Consider the following 23,036-nt stretch of genomic DNA (forward strand, 5'->3'; position numbering starts at 1 on the left):
AATGTGAAAGGATGTGGCCAGGGGCACTAGGCAATAGATGTTGTCTGCCCTTGGTTGAACTATGTGATACAGAGTGAATCCATGAATGACAGTCCTCAGACATTTTTATTAAAGTGTCAGCAGAGACAGCATAGCTGGGATGCAATCTCAGCAGAAAGGAGTTTATCTGATTCATGCCTGACAATAAGACTGAACCTTATGTAGTAGTGAGGTTGTAGATAGTTTATCTTTGTGTGGCCTGATCTGATAAAACCAGCTTGTCACTGTGACATCAGCTTATTGCTGCAGGATATGCATGGGTCAGTTAAAGCTGCAGGGCTGCACATAACTCACCTAACCTGTTTCATTTGAGAAAAGGAACAAGGATGTTTTCTTTGAGGAGAGGTTTATATTACGTGCTGTTTTATGCATCATGTGGCTGTGTGCCTGTGTTGATACAAGATGGTTAGGTGCACAAGGAGTATCTACAGTGAGGAGAAAATGAGCATTGAGACATCTTTTGTTATTAATTGTAATTTACTTGTATATACACACTTCAGATTTACATGCATAATGTCTTTTGACATTCTAACTTATACATTGATTTATAAACCTGAACAGAGAAAAGTATGTATTTGTAAGTATTAAACAAATACATTTAAAAAAAAAAAACAGACACCACAGATTATAATAACATTTAATACTTGGTTGTACTTCACTGTGGGTATGGGGTTCTTGGGATCGTATGCACCACCCTTCTTTCTCCAAACATGATGAGCTAATTATTTATCAAAGACTTCTATTTTTGTTTCGCCTGACCAGAGTACATATTCCAAGAGTTATGTTTAGTATTTCCTGACTGCCAGGGGCGGCACTTACTGAGTGGATATTTCCCTGCGTTCGCAGCGTCAGACCAAGAGGATGTGACCCCTGCACATGATATCTCCAAGGCTATATTGTCCCGTGACTCAGGGCAAGCTTGCTTCTTTCTCTTCTCACCATCAGATGCAGCCCAACGACACCATTTTATTGTGTCAGAGCTTTAAAACTCTTCATCCTCTACAGGCTTTTACTATATCAATTCCTCATCTGACCACACCTGAGCATCTTGTGTAGGCTTGGACTGCTAAGGTTTGCAGATCTCCCTGCAGGTTGGTGCTCAGTGTGTGCTGGAAGCTCCATCTACAACGGATGGAGCTGCAGATGTGCTTTCTACACGAGCATCATAGCACTCCAGTCCGTGCAAAGCCTCTTTCCACCTTGCCCTCAAGGCATTCCAAGAATAGTGCACCGTCCACGGCAACAGTGCCTGTCGCCTAGGTTCAAAACGCACTGAAGATCACACTGGCTAAGCTCACACTCAATGTACTGGCAACTAAACGCCGAAAACAAGTAAGTTCTTCTTGTGTGCGAATTTGGTTCATGGCATCCACCAAGTGTGACTGGCACAGTCTACACTTTCAGATGGATGTAAGGCAACCATTCGCTTTCTGCCCGTAGTTCTGAGCTAGGTCTTTGGCCCTGCGGTTAGGGAAGCTCTTGAACACCTCTCTTCCTTATCCACGGCTGAGCAGTGATGCTCTGATGTTTTTACTCTATTTACTTCACTGTTGCAAAGAAAGACAGAGGTAAAGCACACTGTCACTGGACTGGAGCAGTGGAAACATATTCTGTGGAGTGATGAGTCATGCTTCTGTATCTGGCGGTCTGATGGACAAGTCTGGGTTTGGCACATGCAAGGAGAACGTTATGTGTCTGACTGCATTGTACCAACTGTAAAGTTTGGTGGAGGAGGGATAATGCTGTCAGGTTGTTTTTAGGAGTTGGCCTAGGTCCCTTAGTTCCAGTGAAGGGAAATCTTAATGCTTCAGCATGCAAAGACAGTTTGGGGGAGACCCGTTTCTGATCCAGCATGACTGAGCCCCAGTGCACAAAGAAACGTCCATAAAGGCATGGCTGGGTGAGTTTGGTGTGGGAGAACTTGACTGGCCCGCACAGAGCCCTGACCTCAATCCCATCGAACACCTTTGAGATGAACTAGAACGAAGATTGCAGCCAGGCCCTCTCGTCCAACGTGTCTGACCTCATAAATGCTCTTCTGGATGAATGGGTAAAAAGTGAATTTCCCAGGAGTGGCCGGCCTACCAAAATTTCACCACAAGCACGTCGATGAGTCATTCAGGAGGTCACAAAGAACCCAATCGAACATTTAAGGAACTGCAGGCATCACTTGCCTCAGTTAAGGTTAATGTGCATGATTTCACAATAAGACACTGGGGAAAAGTGGCATCCATGGGAGAGTAGACAAAGAACACAAAGCCTTGTTTCACATTTGCCAAAAAACATCTAGATGACCCTCCTGACCTTTGCTACAATACAATATGTTGTGGACTGAAGAGTCAAAAGTGGAACTTTTTGGAAAATACAGGTTCTGTTACATCTGGCGTAAAGCTTACACCGCAGCCCACCATAAAAAAACATCACACCAACAGTCAAACATGGGTGGTGTAGTGTGGTGGTCTGGGGCTGCTTTGCTTCTGCAGGACCTGGGCGACTTGTCATAATTGTTGGAACCATGATTTCTGCTCTCTGTCAAAAGATCCTGAAGGGAAATGTCCACCTGTCAGTATGTGACCTAAAGCTCGAGCGCAGTTGGGTTATGCAGCAGGGCAATGATCCGAGAGCACACAATCAAGTCTGCCTCTGAATGGCTCAAAAGAAACAAAATTAAGGTTTTGAAAAGCTCTGACTTGAATCCTGTTGAGATGCTGTGGCAAGTTCATGCTCAAAAGCCCTCCAGTGCAGCCAAATTAAAACAATTTTACAAAGAAGTGTGAGCCAAAATTCCTCCACAGTAAAAGACTCATGGCAAATGTTCGATTGCAGTTGTTACTGCCAAGGGTGGCACAACCAGGTAGAAGGTTAGGGGCGAAAATGACTTCTTTTACATTGGGGGATATAGGTTTTAAATAAATCTTTACCTTCAGTGAATGGAATGATCATTTAAAATCTGCTTTGTGTGTTTACTCGTTTTTAATCTTATATTAAAATTAGTTGCATTTTCTGAAACATTTAAATGTGACAAATTAGCTGAAACAGAAGAATTTTTTTACTGACGTGTGTGTGTGTGTGTGTGGTGTGTGTTGTGTGTGTGTGTGTGTGTGTGTGTAGTGCCTGAATGCTCGTTTCGTCTTTGCTGTGTATCTCTACCAGTCAGTAGGAATTAAAAGCTGACTTAACCTGTAATGTCCTATAGTGTTTTATCTCTTGTTCTCATTTCCTGCTGTTTGCCTTAATAATAGTGATTACACTGGTTGTCAGCTGTTTACTGTAGGGATCATTTAATGTCTTTTAATTTATTTATATAATTGTATATTGTAATTGTTGGGATCATTGTCTTTTAATTATTTTATTATTTAATGTAATGTTTTTAGTCATAGTAACTATTACCTGTCAAAGTGTTTCTGTGTAACAAAGGACTGACGCTTTTTATTTTCCTTAAAAAAAGAGACTTAATTGGAGTTTGACTTGACTTGTCTGTATGTGACCATGTCTACATCACAGTATGTTACATGACAGAAATGTAAAATCAGTCAGTTCTGTTCAGTTCTCTTGTGTGATAATGAGTTGTGTTTCTCAGGCTCCAGTGTGGAACTGAAAGAGGATAAATGCTGGGAGAAGGTGGAAGTCTCATCCAACCATCATCGAACTAACAAGTTAACCGACAAGAACCCGAAAACTTACTGGGAATCCAATGGTTGCACAGGTTCCCATTTCATCAATATCTACATGCACAAGGGGGTCATCATTAGGTACGTTTTTTTATCATACTTCAGAATCGTGTCTTGAGTTTATAGTTTTGTATTTATGTGTGCTCAACAGAGGTGTATGTGGTTGATTTAGCTTTTTATTGTACATGAATTGTGTTGTTTTCTATGGCATATTCTCTTTTATTTAATCCCATATATTTATTAATGAGGTCCTCAAGATATTATTAGAAGGTATTAGGTATGGTGCCCTTTGGCTCATGTGCTGCTGCTCCAAAGTGTCTTTCTATTGCTCAGTGCTTTTCTAATGAGATTATACAAGTGGTGGGCATGCAGTTGAAAGCCTCTGTCAGCAATGGGTGCATCTTAAAGTAACTGAAGTCACTAATTACAAGGGCTGTCTAAATACATTTGGACATATAGTGTATATTCAAAGAAAAAGACAGACAACACTCTTTTTGCTTAGAATAGCTTGTTAATGTGATATGTTTTACTTTCCCCTGCAGGCAGTTGGCAGTGCTTGTAGCCAGCGAGGACTCGAGTTACATGCCAGCTCGTATAGTAGTGCTGGGAGGAGATGATCCTACAAACATCAACACTGAACTTAATACTGTGAGAAAGCACACTTACACTACAGCAGTAACAATGGTAATGTAACCCAATATGTACCTTCACTGAATTCTGATTTGATTTTGACCAGGTAAATGTGCCACCCTCTGCCAGTCGTGTTGTTCTGCTGGAGAATATGACTCGCTTCTGGTCCATCATTCAGATCAGGATCAAGAGGTGTCAACAGGTCAGATAGGAACAAATTCCTTTTGTAAATTTAAGAATTTCTACTTGAGTTCTTGCATTTATGTTGATGTGCACCAACAATTTGGACACACTTAGTGGATAGAAAAGAAGAATGACCTCAACATTTAAACACGGTTTCTTAATAAATTAGCCAAATGAAGCTCAGTGAAAGCTCATGTGCTTTTTACGTCCCACCAGGGTGGCATTGATACACGAGTGCGTGGGTTTGAAGTTCTGGGCCCGAAGCCTACATTCTGGCCGGTGTTTAAGGAGCAGCTGTGCTGCCGTACCTACCTCTTCTACACAACCAAGGCTCACACGTGGTGCCAGGAAATCCTGGGGGACAAAGGCCAACTGCTGCAACTTTTTAATAAGTGAGTCTGTCCAGAGCTTATTCCTTTTAATTCATTAAGACATAAAGGTGTGGTACTATGCAGAAGTCAGAGACTACCCTTAATTTGTTTAATTTGTAGTCAAAATAGCTAATAAATGCAAATCATTAATTTTTCAATATCTGGGGAAAAAAAAAAAGATAACATTTAATTACTAAATATGATATCAGATTTTACACTATTTAGTGATTTTCACTACTTACTTTTGCCTTCATTACAGCTTCTATTCTTTGCAAAAGACTTGTTCATAGTTTTCCAAAGACATTTGAGGAGATGTTTTTCCACATCTCTAAAGTTTAGTCTTAGAAGTTGGTTGCATTTTCTAGTCCCAAACACATTCAATGATGTTGAGGTCTGGACTCTGAGGTGGTCAGTCAGTTGTTCTGAGAACACCAATAGCTTCTTTGTTTGCAACTGTACTTTTTGGCTTATTTTCTTCTCTCAGTGAGGGCCTCTTGATGGATACACATCCTTTCGGACAAATAGTGCTGAGTTGTTGTCTCACAATAGAAGGATGGACAAACATCTGTGGATTTTTTCAGATCTGAATCAAGAGTGGAGCTTGATTCTCTCGTCTCTTTGAAAACTGAAAGCTTTAAGTGCTGTTTATCTGATAGGGACAGGCTTGGTGGTCTACCAGATCTTCAAAAGTTGTTAGGAGTCCCATTTTCTCTATCATTTAATCATTTTTTGAACATCAGTTTTGGAAACTCATATTTTTCATTTTTTATGTTTATGCAAATGGGTTGTCTTATATTTGATTGCCTCACAACGATCTCTTGCCAAATGAATAACTTAATGGTAGTTTTGACTGGAAATTAGATTTTTACTTAACAGAAATTTGCTGAAGATAAATTTAGCAATAGTGCAAACTAATACTGCCTAAATTTTTGGTTTAAGTGTTTTCTCTCTCAGCTCTGTGAAATCTTCCCGTGCCGTTTTTGTGATCAGTTCTGTGTTCTTTTTGTCAGGTTAAACAGCGCCCTCCGCCATGAGCAAATGTTTGCAGACCGTTTCCTGCCTGACGCTGAGGCTGCAGAGGCTCTGGGCAGAACCTGCTGGGAGGCCCTAATCAACCCTATTGTACAGAGCATTACTGTCCCTGGTAACCAGCTTCAGTGTACAGTCTGAATGATTAATATGTCCTAGACAAGATGCTCAGTAAACACAGTAGGGTAATTGTTATTTACATGCTTCTGAATTGCTTGGTAGAATTGTCCCTCTAATTTTCCCTCCTCTTTATAACAGATTCGCCTGTTCTAAGCCCTCTCGCCTGGTTGCTCAGTGAATATTTGGAAAATGCCGAATCCTCAAAACGCTATAAGACCAGGGCTGCCATTTTCAACTCTCGTGTGCGTCGCCTCACCCATTTACTGGTGCATGTCGATACCAGCCGGCTAGATACAGAAGAACTCAAACCTCCTGTCAAATCCAGTGAGTGAACCATCAACCCTGAAAATTCCCTTCCTTCCTCCTTTTCTCTTCTGTGAAGTGCTTAAACAGCACCTTTTCTTTTTTTCAGAAGTGACAGTGTTGCTCACTAGGTTGAAAGTTAGAATGCTGTTGAGGAAGATATGCAGACTCTAATGTAGTGATATTTGTAATATAGTGCTGTTCTGACCATACTGTTCAGTTTTGGGGACAGTTTCGTTATTTAAACCACCTGTTTCAGACAGATAATATTCAAAGCCACATAAGACTTCCGTATGTCAAAGTACTTTTCTTGTTTTCAGAAGGTATCAACAGAAGCAAAGATATAAAGAGTAAGTAACAGCTTAGAAGATAATCAGCAACTTTTTTCCTTCTCTTTTAGTTTCTTTTATCTCAGTTTTTTGCTGCTCATTGGATCTTCCAGCAATTCATCCATCAATTCAATACTAACCATACCAAAGCATAGCAAAATTTTGTTGTTGCTTTTTCTTTAATTTTGTTACTGCACAGCCTTCAAATTTTACATGCAAGTTATTGGAAGACATTGTTTTCCTCAGTTCACCTTGAATTTTGGTTGGCATGATTCTTTATTTGCTCTCATAAAAGAAGTCAGTATAGTCATTTTCTTGTTATTGTTGCTTTTCAGATGGAAAAGAAGGAAAGAACAAGGAGGCGTCTGCGGCGACCTCGTCCTCCTCCCCCTCGTCTGCTGCAAAGCCCAAAGTCAAGAATACCAGTAGTATTGCTGGTATTGCACTGTGTTGGCAGGGAGTCGTCCAGCGGCAAGTAAGAAAGATGATAAGTTTATAACTGTAAAAGTTCATAGCGTTTTGACAAACTGTTTTGACATTCTTGAAAAAATTAAACTTAAATCAATGTGGTCTTAAAAGTGGTGTGATGCTGTTTTCAGTCAGTTTATTCTGTGTCCTGCAGGTAAAAAAGTTCCTGGATTTAACATACAGCATGCCAGACTTTGTGGAGCGCTACAAAAACATGTACTTGCGCCTGAAGAACGCCATGGAGGAGCTTTTTGGCCAGCAGACAGCCTTTGTTCTGGCCCTGCGCCAGGGATTTTCCGCTGCACTGCTGCAGCTCTCCATCCTTACTGCCATGCATGTGAGTCACTGCCGCTCTGCAGGAATTGCTATCACATTACATTGGGTGCTCGAATGAGTGTGAGCAAGAACTATGCATTTTGTCTCAAAACCATATGATCTTCTCAGATCACAGAAAAGTTTTTTCTTTCCACGTTGTGCTAAGCCACATTGTTATTTGTTTCGTCTAGGTGAGTGAACGGTTTGCACAGTATATAGACCACATGATTCAGGAGAGTGGCGTGGACTCTGGGAATATGGAGACCCTGAACCATCTGCAGCAATTCCTGGAGCCCATGCTCTTCCTTTCTGGCCTAGAGTTGGCCAACACGTTTGAACACTTTTACAGGTACAAGCAACCGTGTTTGCATTTTAGGGCAAATAGTGTGTCTTTTTGATCTTTGAACTAATCTCTGAAATCGCCTAAATTGTTGTCTTTTGTCTCAGGGATCCTTACTTTGGGCATTGATTCTCATTAGATAACTGACCTCTTTCTTTAGGTACTACCTGGGTGATCGTCTGCTGGGTCAGGGCAAGGTGTGGCTGGAAAGTGCTGTGATTGAGCAGATCAGTACCTGCTTTCCTAACCGCTTCCCCCAGCAGATGCTGAGTAACCTGACTGAGTCAGAGGAGCTGCAGCAGGAGTTCCATCTCTACCGGCTACAGCAACTGGACAAGAGCCTGCAGGATATGGACGAGGAGGTGAGAGATAAAAAAAACTTGGCGTCAGACTACGTCTGTTTTGGCAAACTGTATAGTATGGCAGTCATTTCCAGAGACGTTTTATTTTTATTGTTTTTAGATTTTAACAACCATTTTTCTGTTATGTTTTTTGCCAGATAGGGGCAGTAATGTCTAATTCTAAATGTTTATGTAAGCATCTTTGTGGGCTGTGTGCTGTTCAGATGATGGATGAGCAGCTGTCAGAGCCAGAGGAGGAGAGTGACGTGAAGGTGCTTGTTTTGTCTCCACGATGTTGGGCCATCTCTGCTCCTTGTTACCTGGAGGAACCCAACAAGTATTTTCCCCAGCAGCTCTGCAGCTACCTTGCTGAGTTTGCCGACTTCTACTCCAAGAGTTAGTTTATTTATTGCATACATGCACACACTTTCAAAACTGTTTTACCTTTTTTGTTAATAACTAAATTTAGACAGTGTTTTTTCACATGTCATCAGTGTCTCATCTGACCTGTATGTATCTCTGTTTAATGTTAGGTCAGAGTATGTATAGCCTAAGCAACAGTAAGCCGCGGCGGCTGCAGTGGACGTGGCTTGGCCATGCTGAACTGCGTTACGGATCCTGCACGCTCTGTGTCTCCACACTGCAGATGTACATTCTGCTGCAGTTCAATCAGCAAGAGGTACAGGCAGCTCACTCCATGAAAATGCAGGCAGTTACTAAAATAGACAATGCATGTAAAGCTATTGTCCATTAGAGATTATTAAGGATCAGATGTTCTGTATTGTAGTCTGTGTTTTAAATACTTTACCGGGCTCTGGAACTGTTTTCCTTATGCTGTTTCTCTTTCACTCTCTTTCTGCTACTTCCTGTCTCTGTTTCTCAGGATGTTAGTGTGGACAGTCTGCAGCAGGCCACTGGCCTGTCTCCATCTGTGCTGGCCCATGCTCTCAAACCTTTGACGTCAGAGAAGGGCATTCTGACTCATTCAGGCTCCAGCCAGGATGGTGTGAAGGGTAAGTTCATTCGTGGTGTGTTCTTAATTAAAAAGAATTTAAAAAATTCTATTTATTAATGCACAACTAAACTGATAAGAGTTTGCTGTTTGTTATTTAATATATCTGTGACTCTCCAGGGGTGCTGAGGTTGAATAAGAAGTCACTGGCACAGAACTCAGAGAAGCAAAGTTATTGCTACTTGCTGCCCAAGCAGACCTACCTGAATGTGGATGAGGATGCAGCTCGCACACTGGAGAGGAAACGAAACTACATGTATTGCCTCATCGTGCAGATCATGAAGAAAGAGAAAGAGATGCATATTGACAACCTGGTGTTTAAGGTAAGTGTGATTCACTTGACCTTAAAAATGATATGGCAAAAATACAGTTTCACAATACTTAGACATTTTCATGATACATAATATGTAACATATTAAACCTCAGAAAAACTAAATAAGTTGAAACAGAATGTCCTGGCAATTTTAAACACTATCAAGAACTTTTATTCAATTATTTTTATTCAGTGTTTCACATATTGTACTGCACTAAATCCTAACAGGACCAATTATACTCTCTTTTTTAATTAAACATGCACATGGTCAGTGCTCTTAAGTACTGTCGAAATCCATGACATGCTCAGAAAAAGCCTATTGTGACACAGTTCGTCACAATATGATAAAAATATCATCCTGACCCGGTTGCTTATGTTGTGGTGGAGGACCTGTTAGTGCAATATTATAGCACTTATAGTGGAACAGGAACTAGATAACTTGATTGGTGCATGTTAATTTGCCACAGTAAAATAATGGAGAGCCTGCTGTCAGGCTCCACTGCTCTCGGGGCTTGTTCTGCCACTTTTAAAGGATGTGCACGAGAGAGACCATGGCAATTTGAGCAGTGGCAAATGATTTCAATATTCATGTATCAGTTTATTACTGTACACAAGTAGAGATGTTCTGTTATGCGGTTAACTATAATGCTATATGCTATAATCATGTATATTGTATACATGTATTTTATATTCAAAGCACTGCTGTAACTTTTTTTACAAATAGGTCAAAACACACATTGCTAGTCAGTTTATATTGTTGACGACAGAACAAAACCTTGTATCTCCATTTATGTGTTTTTGTTTTTTTTGTTTGTTTTTTTTGTTAGTTTTTTGATACTGGAAACACCAGTTGTGTGAAAGTTTCATGAAGAAAGTGGTCGTATAGATATGGTCCAAAATTACTTGGAATAATATCTATTTACGTTAATTTCTATTAAAAGTTAAAAATGTTTGCCTTCTGCTGTATAGTTACCATTTTGTAGATAGAAGGATTTGTTTCAACTGCTACAATATTTAGTTCACTGTTGTAGGAATATATTAACATACACTTTTTAAAACAGTAATAACTTACAAGTTCATAATGAATATGTAAATCAGGGGTGCCCAATCCTGGTCCTGCAGAGTTTAGCTTCAACTCTAACTTAACACACGTGATCCTTTCTCACTGTCTATATATGGGAACTGCTGTAAAGACAGCTCACTTAGAATTCATTGTTTATATGATGTCATGAGAACTAACTCGATTACATATATCCACCTAGACAACCTACAGCAGTTTAACCCTGCCCACTCAAGCTGAAGTTATAATCACCTCTGAGTGCTCTTTGAATGAGGCACCATATAGGGCAGCCAATCAGAACAGAGCTCATTTACCTTACCACAGTCTTAAAGACACAGTAACACAAACAGCCTCTTTAATTCTAAAGCATAAACAGAGGTTGGAAAATGGGCATGTAAAAAGGAATTATTTTGTTATACAATATTATGTATTATGTACAATTGATTCTACAGGGAAATGTAATTTTGCTGCCTAACTATGCCCAGTGTGGGAGCAGAGCTGCCTGGGGCAGTAGGGGGTTAAATGCCTTGTCCCAGGGCAAAAGCAGGTATACCTAGTCAGTCCTCAGATTGAACCCACCGCCTTCTGGTTGCTGGCTCACTTCTCAGACCCCTGGGCTAATGGCCAACTGTTATAAGTGGACCTCATGGGACAAAATAAAATACAAGGAAGGTGCAGGATATGGTCCTTTTAACATTTTATTTAAAGAAATAACTAACAGTTGTTAGAATTGAGAGTTTTGAGTGTCGAGCCATGAAAATGTTTCCTACAGCCATATTCTATTGTATGACCTCTGGTCAGCTGATCAAGGAAATGGCACTTGTACAAAAAATCCCACATTTTTCACAGACTCTGAAGTCTATTCTCATTTCCTCTGTCTCTCCATGCTTTAGGTGCTGGACATGTGTCAGAAGCAGGAGATTGGTCGCTCTCCCAGTTCAGCCCGCTTCAGCTGCAGTACTACCGATGTGCTCTCCTGCATCATGCATGTCATCAACAAGGGCTACATCCGTCGCAACGAGGACAACCCCCACATCGTGGAGTTCCTAGTGGAAGACCCCTCGACACCCCAGAAAGGCCAGGCACATTTCTTCAGCAAGCTGGATCTGAAGAAGGGCTCCAGCAGCAGCAAGGCTGACACCAGGTGTGCTGATGACCCTTAACCCATGACCCCTTGAGCAGGAGGAGGGAGAAGACATAACTGTGGCGGGATACATGCTTTGCCCAGTTTTCTTTTCTTTCTGTGTTTTGTTTTGTTTTGTTTTTTTTTTTTTTTTCCCCTCAGGGCTGTTATTTTACATTTCTCAGTGTAAAGAAGAGGGAAGATTCTCCCACGTGGTGCAATCTTTCCCGAGCAAGCAGGCCCACCTCCTGCTTTGCTAGTGCCATGTGTTAGAATGGTTGTCATTTTCTCTGTGTATGAGGCTTAGACAGGAAGAAGTCTTTGAGTTTACTTTTTTCCATTCAAAATTATAGGCTTGCTACTTGCTACTCCTTTTAAAGTGCACTTAAATAATGAGATAATGTTAACGATGCAGTTGGCCAATGTGGTTTGGCCATGATTTCCTGGTGGTGGTATGTCAGCGCTACTGAAATACTGAAATGGTGCCAACCCTCAAAGTTGGAGAGAGTTTATATAAACCTTTGTCAGAATGCTTTTGTTGAAGAGACCAAACTCGGATATATCTTAAGAAATTGCAAATCTAAATTTTCATTGTCATCCCCTTCATTTTGCTGAAATAAAGCCAACTGTGCCTTTGATTTTTGCTGACATCAGTTAGAGGGAGAGGCAAATACTTGGCGGTGCTGAACACAGACATACTGTCAGGCAATTTTGTTTACTGTTGCATGGGTGTGGAGAATATTTAGTCTGCAGTAAGATGTCTTTAAACCCAGTCTATTGACGAACTCCTGATAGATGGAGCTGAGAATGGCTTATGTTATGCTCTTTCTTCTGACTTGTCACCACTTTACAATAATGCTACCCTTAAAGATGTATGAATGGTTTAAACTTTATATATTCATGGTAATTATTTTGGTCATAAACACCCTAAAAATCATTAATAAGCACTTATAAGTGACCTTATCAGAGTTATATCTGATGAAGCCCATAGGTTTAATTATGACTAGTGGAGAAAAAGTAAGGTGAATAGCAAGATCTGAGGTTTAACACTGGATTAATGTGGGTTTGTTATTTGGCAAGCAACAGTGATCTGTTGCCCTTTTATGTATGTGCTGTAATTGATTATTAATGATTTTTAAGATGTTTATGACCTAATTAATAAGTATTACTAAACTAATTTTACACCATTTATAAGCCCTTTATAAGGATAGTGCTATTGTAAAGTGGTACTCTTTACAGTGTATACATAATTTCTGTCTGAAGTTATTTGGTCATTAGAAAACCACAAACATTAACCATGAGGAATAAATCGGTCCTCTTGTAAACTTCGGCTGCCTGGTTTGTGTCTGTGGGCAGTCAGAAGCCACCCCTTGATGGGCCATTACAGTTAGATATTGTAGTTCATTTTAAACCTATCAACCTTTTCAGAGAAAATGTTTGGCTTTAATGCTTGGAGATTTGTTAACAGGTCACAAAATTCATAGAATTATGCCAGATGTTTAGACCCAGGCAAACCTACCAATATGTTTTACTAATTTTCAGAAATAAAGCTAAATATTAAATTTTCATGTTTGTTGCTTATTTATTGTTGTTATTGAAGCTGTATAACGTAATTCAGAAGGAAAAAAATGAAAACAGTATATGATAGCACATCATTTTTATGCGACGGAAAACCATGACTTGACCAAAAGGTCTGGCTACATTTGAGTCCCATTAAAATCATTTTTAGCCAGACTAAAAGTAAGCTTAAAGCGAGCAAAAGCCTTGTTTTAATAACACTAATAGCACTTTTAATTCCATCATCTGCAGCCTGCACATATGAAAAAGAAGTACATTTGGATTTCGTAGCAAAATTTATCAAATCAGATCTCACCAGAGCAGTGCATAGCTTTTAAAGTCCAACAGTTGAAGAAAATCACTCACTGAAATGGTGCTTAAAACAAGTTAATTTAAGCCCCTTTAATGCACGTTTTGACTTGCTGTGTGTATGTCTCTCCTGCAGCCTGGGAGGCCTTATTATGGCCCCTCAGCATGCGGAGGATGGGGTATTGGAGGCGGTGCTCTTTTCCATGGGCCGCACCATGACCCAGGAGGAGGTGAAGCAGCTAATGCAGCGCACTGTCCAGCAGGTGGCCAGCACGCTCAGTCTGGATTTGGAACGTGCCGAGCACCTGCTGGTGCACTGCAAGTGGAACGTAGATATGTTGATCCAGCGCTACACGGATGACCCAGACTCTCTGGTACTGGCCGCTGGCCTCAAGATCCGCAACCCACAGCCTCCTCCTAGCCCTGTGACCGTCTGCCCCGTGTGCCTCATCTCGCGGTCCGGAGAGATCGAGCCCCCACCCACGCTCTGTTGCATGCATTACTGCTGCAAGGTGAGCATCACATTTCTTAGGTTCAGTGTTTGCACCAATGTTATTTAGGCTGAAACTCAAATGACTCCCTGCTCCCTATATTGTGCACTACGTAATTCACAAAAGCATGTTTTTGTAATTAAACATTGCTCTAAATGTCCAGTAGGGAGACATGCATGTTAAATCCATCATCTCAAGGCCTGTGCAGTGCAATTGGCAGTGTGGAGCCATTTGCGATTCAGCTTTAGATTCAAATTGTGTGCCCTATTGTAATTCTGCAACTATTGATAAACTTACCAGCCGTCTGGCAGAATGGCAGGGAAAAGTTCACAGCTCCTTGTGATTTGCTTCTTGCAAATTAACATCAGCAGTCTCAATAATGATAACTGTATGTATAGAGCAGTTTTCATATTGATAGAAGCTCCAAATGCTTCACATGAAGAAAGTAGCTGAATAAAGAAGTATTACCAGATTAAGTTAAAAGGAAAAATTCAGAAAGAGAGGTAAATTGTAGTTAAAAATTAAATTAAAAAGTTATGCCTTCAGATGTTTTTTACTGAAAGTGTGCCCTAAGCTGAACCACCTAATAAAAGGTGTAATTGAGTTCCACAGTTTAAAATCAGAATAACAGGAGGAGTGAAAAGGTTACACTTTGCTGTCAGCTTTTCGCTGTTTTCTCGTTAGCCATCCGACTGTCTTGCGTCCTTTTATCTCTTTTAGCTCTCGCCAACGAGTAAAATCCAGTCTGAGATTTACTCTTACTCTTTGTCCCGAAACCCTGTGAGTTGCAGCGGTAAGCGATCCTTACCAGCTGTCTAAATACCGGAGGAGACGAGAAAAGCCGCTCAAAATACTCACTGAAGCAGATTCCAGCGTATGCTACCCGGAGAGACTTTTACAGATTTATAGAGCGACATTACTACAGACACGCCCAGAGAGGACTGACAAACACAGAGCAATCCAGCTGCACTTTAAATTCTGTATTATGTTTGTGTTTATATATTTTTTTGTGTTGTGTATTTTGTTCTTGATGTAAAATAAAAAGATTTAGAGTAGAAAATCGCACAAATGTGAATTGGCTGGGTGTAGCTCTATTAGGGGTGTGTTTTCAAAGCAAACGTTGTGATAGGCTCAGTTCATCAGTGGCTGACATCAGCTTTGATGCTGAACGGAGTCAGTTGTCCGATTTCTCCAGTTTCTGCTCTTTCTCTACATTCCTCCTGCTTCTTTCCTGTCATTGACTCTTGTGTTCTTCCTGGGTAGGAGAGGAGCACTGGCAAAAGTATCTGGACGCAGCCTTTTTCCTTTTCCCTGCTTTGCCCGACAACATCTTCTTCTTAGGTCTTTTGGCAGCCTCTGACATGATGTTAATGTGGGAATACTGAGCTAGCTTCTTCTTAAAGCTGAAGAACCATAGTTGTTGGTGTGTGACGTGGTGCCATAAAACATTATACAGTTCTCCCAAGGGGTCTCGTGCCTGCTTCTCTAAAGTTACATACTGCTCTAGCAAGAGTTAGAGGCCCGGAGTGGCAATGACAGAGATGCCATTCTTCCTATTATAAGTCAGTGTACCATTAAAATGATTTTGAAGCTATTATTTCAAGGTAAAATGTTACATAATGTTGCTTTAAAAGTAATAACCAAGAGGGACTACAAAGCTCAGTACACCTACTTGTGGTTAGTAGTATTAAGCAAAGATATTAAATAACCAGTCAGCTGTAGTCATGCGCTTCGTAAATCTGCCATGGTCCGCAATCAGGTCATGTTTTGATAAAGTTTGTATGCATGTGCAGAAATATCAAGTAATACTTGGCTGTGCTTATTTATCTTACCTCTGTATATAATGGATTTCTCTCTCCCTCTCAGTCTTGCTGGCAGGAGTATCTGACTGCTCGCATTGAGCAAAATCTGGTGATGAACTGCAACTGCCCCATCATGGACTGTCGTGCTCAGCCCACTTCTAAGTTCTTCTACAGCATCCTCACTGATAAAGATACCATTGCAAAGGTTTGACCTCTGTTACTGTTGTGCAGTTGGTTAAACTGTCTGTTTTTGTGTCTAACTGAATATATCATTGTATTGTGAAAGAGCTAGCCACAAGTGAAACACTGATTTTCTCTTCATGCTGTTTTTTAAACAAAATGAATACATAATATGTCCTGAAGTATCCAGACACCCATTATTTAGTAAATTCAGCTACTTTAAGGTGCACCCATTGCTGACACAGGTATTCAGTTGCACATAACTTCTGCAGTCTTCATAGAAAACGTTGCTAATAGAATGGGACGCACTGAAACAGCTGCACTGGGCAGTGGAGCAGTGGAACTGTGTTCTCTGGAGTGATGGAGCTCCATCCAGTACCTTTGCGATGAGTTAAATTGGCGTTTGTCATCCAGAGCTAATCATCCAACATCAGTATCTGACCTTACTGGTGCTCTTGTGGCTGAATGCAATCAGATAATTACTGCAGTGTTTCATTATCTAGTGTAGAGCCTTCCTAGAAGGTTAGCCCAGAGTTAGAGGCTGTTACTGCAGCAAAGTGATTTCACAAGAAACTTTGGATCAGCAGGTGTCTACAAACTTTTACACATACACTGAAATTGAGTTCAATATTAATGCTGAGGAACCTGAAGTATCATCATTACCTCTTTATCTTTCAGTATGAGAACGCTCTCCTGAGAGGCTACGTAGAGTGCTGCTCCAACCTGACCTGGTGCACCAACCCTCAGGGCTGTGACCAAATCCTCTGCAAAGAGAATATTGGAAGCATGGGCACCTGCTCCAAATGCTGCTGGTCTTCCTGCTTCAGCTGCAACTTCCCAGAGGTAAGAAAACTGGCTCATACCACAGCTAATGAGAGAGGCTTTTGTACATTCCTACTTGTTGAAATGTTCCATCTTCTATTGGTACAATGTTCTTTTACAGTGCTAGTCTACAAGTGGTAAGTTGTTGCACAAGCTACTTCAGACTGAAAGTAATGTTTCCTTCTCTCTACTTGTTTTGACATTTTCTAATTCTCTTCTTCAAGGCTCACTACCCAGCCAGCTGCAGTCACATGTCCCAGTGGATGGATGATGGTGGGTACTACGAAGGGATGAGTATGGAGGCACAAAGTAAACATTTGGCCAAACTCATCTCCAAGCGCTGCCCCAGCTGCCAGGCACAGATTGAGAAAAATGAGGGCTGCCTACAGTGAGTGTTTACCCACATATGCATACACATGCAAAACATACAGGGTGAGAGCAGAACATAACCATTTTCTGTCAGATAGGTGTATGTATACACAGATGGGTGTATAAACTAGCGGAGAAAATTAATGTGCACGAGCTTCAGTCACAAAGACTGCTCAACTGGCAACTGTTGCATTTAAATCTATGGGAAAAACATCAGTAAAGGCAAACAGTCAGTAAGCGTGATGCTCATGCATTAGTGCAATATGTAAGGAAAAGCAGAGTGACTGAAAATGTCCATGCATGATGTGATCAAGAACAGCCTTCATAAAAATACACAAAGAGGTATAGAATAGTTGATATACTGTACATAAACCCTTCATTACGAAAGCGGCATCTTGCTGGCATGGTTTGGGTCCATTTGTCCCCTTAGAGGGGCTTTTGATGACAGTTCTGCCCTGATGGGAGTGGGCTCCTCCAGGATGACATTACTCCCGTCCACAAGGCACAAGAGCAAAGTCCTTATAGGAAAGTCTGTCCACTCGACAGCCATCATGGCAATGCCCAAAGGCAGTTATTTGCACTCATACAAGACCAGGCTCATACATCTTTAAATTGGGGAGAAACCTATAAATCCTAAACTAAAAGTCAAATTAAAAGGCACATTACAACAATTTTCTTACCTGTATGTATTTTAATGTACATTTGATATGCCAACCTTGACCCAGAAGGATCCCTCAAATAGCACCATTGCCTTGCTTTAATGACAAATGCCACCATAAACTTTGCAGTGCAGTTAACAGTGCTTTTCCACCTCATAGTGCGGTATAACATGGTATGGGACAGTTAATAATCTGATCCCAGAACTATATGTATTCTGGTTGAATGCCTGTGTCTGTTTCCCATTGCACAACGGTCCCCACAAACGTAGGGGGCAATTGGCAAGAACATTGGGAAGAAGGGTAACCAAATTCAGCATAGTTAGTCAGGTACAATACACACCACTTGGAAGTCATGACAAAATGTGTGTTAATGTATCATGCTGTACTACACTGTCTGATGGAAAAGCACCATTAAAACCACCAAAGCAGGTTTACAGTAGCACATCTCAACCTGCTTAACTGTACGACTGACACATGTTTCATCTTGTAGTATGACCTGTGCCAAATGTAACCACGGATTCTGTTGGAGATGTCTTAAGCCGTGGAAACCAACCCATAAAGATTATTACAACTGTTCAGCCATGGTGAGGAATTCATTTATTATAATTATGTATAATGTCATGGTCTTCCATGTTGTTCAGCGATATGGCACACATACGTGATAGTTTGATGCTTCATCATTCATAACTACAGCCTAGGTGTTATAAAATTGTGTCTGTCATCACAGGTGAGCAAAGCTGCAAGACAAGAAAAGAAATTCCAGGACTACAATGAGAGGTGTACTTTCCATAATCAGGCCAAGGCAAGTAAACAGTAATATATTGTTTTTCAGTGTTTCAGGTTGTGGTAGCTAATTTACCTCTGCTGGTCACTTTGTTTAGGATTTTGCCATCAATCTGGAAAACAAGGTGTCTTCTATCAATGAGGCCTTGCAGATGAAATCTCTGACATTTGTTATTGATGCCTGCAAGATTCTTGCCCAAGCTCGCAAGGTGAGCGCTTGAATTTTTTAGTCCCCAGCTTTAGTTGTTTAACATTTTCACTTTCTATCTGTATCTCCTTGTTGTGCAATAGTTGTAAAACTGGGAGGATGATTGCTAACTGTGGAACTTGGATAGCCAATCAAAACATCTTTTTGAGCTGCCACTCATAGAAATAGTAATTTGTAATGTATTACTTTTTGAAGAATGATCCCAACACTGCTCATTATTTAAGGTCTGGCTTTTTGGGGGCCCTAAGCAGGATTTTTGGGGTCCCATTGTGCCTAGGCACTCCCCCAGATCTACACATTGTTAAACAGTTTAAAAATAATACATTTTCAAATAAATCAATTGATTAACAAATTTTAAAAAGCAGTTTAAAAAAAACATAACTTGCCAGCTGATGTACTGTTAACTAGATGGTAACCAATAACAATGACTACCACAAATTATGTAAATTTGCAGTTGTGTGCAAAAAAAGTTTTAATGCTCCTTATCAAATTACATGTTTTGTTGATGTTTTAAGTGAAAATGAGTTAACACATCTTCTGCAGGGCAAAAAAAATAAGTATGTTATTCTGCATATTTTAGTAGACAGTTTCTGTTTATTTGCTAAGTTTAACATAGTGGAAAAATAAAAAATATGAAAATATTGAAATGTGCCATAACTTCTGCACATTTTATGTTTTATTTAATTTTCTTCACAGTATGTTCCATTCAGTAAACAGTAATCGTGCATTAATTGTACAATTGTGCAACTTACTTTTACTTCAAGGGAAAAAAACAAAAAAACAAAATATGTATCTAGACTTGGGGTGCCCAAACTTTTGCATACGGCTGTCTAAGTGGCTCTCTCTACATATATATATATATATATATATATATAATGTGTGTGTGTGTGTGTGTGTGTGTGTGTGTGTGTGTGTGTGTGTGTATATGTGTATATATATATATATATATATATATAATTAATGTAATTTATTTATTTCATTGCGTTGTTCAGCTCCCGATGCATACATTGAGACAGTATTGATATAGACAACATAGTAGCATGGTAATAACCCAAAAATTGTTAGGCGGCCCCCTGGTGGCCACGGAGCTTTGTTGAGCTGCCATTCATGCAAACATTGCAGGGCAGCTGAACAGAGGACTGCTTTGAAGAGAGTGTGAACTCTGAATGTATAAGCCTAGTTCTGTCTACAGAGACGACTCTGTCATCTTTGGGACACACAGTCGAGTCTCGACCTGACAGAACTATCTTAGCCAAGTGTGCAAACTAGAGCACTTTATTTCTTTAAGGTAAGCTTTAACAGTTTGTTACTGATTTATATTTCTTTTGTCATCCAGGTGTTAGCCTACTCGTGTGTGTACAGCTACTACAACCAGGACACAGAGAAGATGGATATTATGGAACAACAGACTGAAGCTCTGGACCTTCACACTAATGCCCTGCAGATCTTGCTTGGTTAGTGTTAAATAAAAGAGAGATTAAAAAAATCATTTGATAATTAAGTTTATAAAAATTGCTTTCTGCAAGCAGTGTAATTGCTGTGTGTGTTACAGCTGTGCACACTGGCTGTGAATGTTTTGTCATTAAACTGACATGCATGTTTGGGTTATGTAGAGGAGACCCTGTTGCAGTGCACAGACTTGGCATCCTGTGTCCGCCTGCTGAAGCCAGAACACCTCAACACTGGCTTAGAGCTTATTCGCCGCATCCAGGAGCGCTTGGTGGCTATCTTACAACACTCTACCCAGGTATGTTCCTACCCAAATTCTAGATTATATATCTCCATTAGCTTTAGCTAACGAAACTGATAATGGACCTGAACGCAGCCTTATATCACTGATAATGACCAGAGAGGTCCAAGTTGATGGACTGCAGTTTGCCACCCTTTACGGTCTTTTATGTACCTCTTGTATCCTTTGTTTGTGGATCCCTTTTTTCAGGTATAGTTATTGCATAAAGGTTTAGCTGCAGAGGGTACATTTTAATTTGATTTATTATTTTGTTTATTTATTTATTTATTTATTTTTTATTGGTAGGACTTCCGTGTAGGATATCAGTCCAAGACTGGGCCAGATCAGGAGGCAGCACAAGCCTCAAACCTTGCTAACAACACAGACACGAACAAAGAGTGAGTTAATCTGCATATTAACAAGACTGATGCCAGCTCTCACAAATTGGCAGTGTTGCATTGTATTTAAGCCTCTTGATGAAGGAAGAGGCCTTTTTTTTTAACTTCAGTATTCTGTGCAGAATCTGAACGTCAGATCAGATGTTTATTTATAGAATATTATTCAGTTGACATGATTCATCTTGAAGAGTAAAGCTGTACTTATTTTCAGGTCCAAGTCAGATAGAGGCTCTGAGACCGGAGAGTCCGACAACAACAACTATACCGGTGAAGATGTGGGTGATGAAGCAGAGGAGGATGACGAGTATGATGACGAGTACGTCCCGGAGTGGCACGAGGACTATGACGAGGAAGACATTGATGAGGACGACTTTTTCTCAGACGATGACGAGTCTGAGAACCTAGAGAGGGACTTCAGTCCTTTTGACTAAATAAAGGTTGATGACCAGTGATTGTCAGAAAAGATAATGAAGAAAATGTCTAAACCAGTGTTTAGTGAACCAGGCCCCTCCGAGTTTTCCCTGCCCTTACATACCTAATGAATGGAATGGAATTGGATGTGTAAGAGCAGGGAAAACATCAAACCATACAATGGAAACACTGGCTTAGAATAAAGCAAGAAAGCTCTACCAACATCAAATGTTTGAAGATGAAAAAAACACTTAAGTTTAAAAAAAGACATTAATCTTTGTTTTTCCCTCTCCAGTTTAATCTGTTTTTCTGCCTGGCCTCTTAGCTAGTACTGTTAGCCCCTATATCCGACAATTTGGTTGTTACACTTTTTTTTTCTTTTGCTCTTTATTATACAGAAAATGTTACTTCACTTAAGTTTATGCTACTCATTTTCTTTTTCCTCACACTTTCATAGCAGATGAGGTGACCAAGTCCAAGGAAGGATTTTTTTGAGGATATACTGAAGCATAGACAATACTTTATATTTTTTGGAATGTAGTCCTCTTTTGTTAATAACCTGTGCTGCTTTTTTATTCACTTGCAACGATAAAGAAGGGATGTGTAATCCAGCATCTAAAAGCCTATTCTTTTTTTTCCCCCTTCGTTTTTTTGAACTTAAACAGCATCTACTCATCTTTCAATATAAAAGATTTGCCTTGATTTATTTTGTAAATTTATTTGGATGCCTTCACATGCTGTATTTCCAAATTGGGTCACCATATGAACAATTGATTTGATATGGAAAATATTTGCAGAGACGAATATTTGAAGAAAGTTTCATTCATGAGCATCTGTGTTCAAGGGCTACACGGAAAACAAAATGGTTCTGAACGTGGTTCAGATTAAAATGGTTAAAATGTTCTGCCAAACCGGGTCAGAATAAAGTCACGCACTGCTCCATGAACATGTTAAGGCAATAAATATTTGAAAGGATTGCACATAATCACATTATTTGCTGAGCAAAACGTTGTTTTGCTGTTAATTTTTTTTTGTTTTTCCTCAAAAGAAAAAAAAAAATTGAGTCGTTTTTGGACATGTTTATGTTCACTTGTATAAAAATGGAGAGATATCGAATATCTTGCAGTGTCCCACTTTGAATCTGCTGTAGGCTGAGATGTCCTTATATAGTAGTATATTGTTCTGCTTATATAATGTTATCTCTCTTAAACATGAAGTTTTGCAACTTCATAAAATGCTAACTAAATAAAATGCTTTTCTTCAATTTAATGGTCTTGATTATTCTTTACTCAAGTAATTCAACGTGGCATTGATTTTATTAGGTTGAACAAAATAGCAAGTAATTTCTTGTCTTAAAATGATTGGTTTGATTATAACTTCATTAAAATCATATTATTAGTTATTATTTCACCCAGCACAAAGTTTATTCAATGGAGTTAAAGGATGTCTCCACCATTTTTTCCAAAATTTCTACATAATGGTTGAGATGTAAACAGTCATTCTGATTGATTTGGTGTGAAATGGTCAATTCTAGAGAAGCTTGCCCGAGTGGTGGTGATAGGAACCAAATGCCCATCTCTAAAATTAGAATCACTTGATTACACATGCAAGGAATTTGTGTTGGTGAGTCACACATGGATGACATGTAATATACTAAACAGACCAGACAAG

At 39.9% G+C, this 23,036-nt stretch overlaps 1 protein-coding gene across 4 annotated transcripts in view; it reads left to right on the top strand.

Moving 5' to 3' along the window:
* The window catches only part of LOC118810184 (cullin-9), a 44,673-nt gene extending 22,044 nt beyond the window's left edge, over nt 1–22,629 (top strand). For 2 of the 4 annotated variants that reach the window (XM_036573758.1, XM_036573761.1), the window contains 27 exons: nt 3,620–3,791; nt 4,253–4,358; nt 4,447–4,542; nt 4,740–4,915; nt 5,905–6,038; nt 6,182–6,367; nt 6,667–6,696; nt 7,011–7,150; nt 7,298–7,480; nt 7,650–7,807; nt 7,959–8,160; nt 8,364–8,535; nt 8,673–8,818; nt 9,023–9,152; nt 9,272–9,474; nt 11,418–11,668; nt 13,650–14,025; nt 15,871–16,011; nt 16,665–16,829; nt 17,033–17,196; nt 18,327–18,420; nt 18,564–18,638; nt 18,718–18,828; nt 20,164–20,281; nt 20,441–20,574; nt 20,863–20,954; nt 21,166–22,629. In XM_036573758.1, coding sequence (XP_036429651.1) covers nt 3,620–3,791; nt 4,253–4,358; nt 4,447–4,542; nt 4,740–4,915; nt 5,905–6,038; nt 6,182–6,367; nt 6,667–6,696; nt 7,011–7,150; nt 7,298–7,480; nt 7,650–7,807; nt 7,959–8,160; nt 8,364–8,535; nt 8,673–8,818; nt 9,023–9,152; nt 9,272–9,474; nt 11,418–11,668; nt 13,650–14,025; nt 15,871–16,011; nt 16,665–16,829; nt 17,033–17,196; nt 18,327–18,420; nt 18,564–18,638; nt 18,718–18,828; nt 20,164–20,281; nt 20,441–20,574; nt 20,863–20,954; nt 21,166–21,385 — 4,175 coding nt within the window. In that variant the 3' untranslated portion in view covers nt 21,386–22,629. The remainder of the gene's footprint in view (nt 1–3,619; nt 3,792–4,252; nt 4,359–4,446; nt 4,543–4,739; nt 4,916–5,904; nt 6,039–6,181; nt 6,368–6,666; nt 6,697–7,010; nt 7,151–7,297; nt 7,481–7,649; nt 7,808–7,958; nt 8,161–8,363; nt 8,536–8,672; nt 8,819–9,022; nt 9,153–9,271; nt 9,475–11,417; nt 11,669–13,649; nt 14,026–15,870; nt 16,012–16,664; nt 16,830–17,032; nt 17,197–18,326; nt 18,421–18,563; nt 18,639–18,717; nt 18,829–20,163; nt 20,282–20,440; nt 20,575–20,862; nt 20,955–21,165) is intronic. The other 2 variants (XM_036573759.1, XM_036573760.1) reach the window with 2 other exon arrangements.
* Nucleotides 22,630–23,036: the final 407 nt, after the last annotated feature.

Source organism: Colossoma macropomum, unplaced genomic scaffold (assembly GCF_904425465.1).
Source record: "Colossoma macropomum unplaced genomic scaffold, Colossoma_macropomum, whole genome shotgun sequence".
Classification (NCBI taxonomy): Eukaryota; Metazoa; Chordata; class Actinopteri; order Characiformes; family Serrasalmidae; genus Colossoma; species Colossoma macropomum.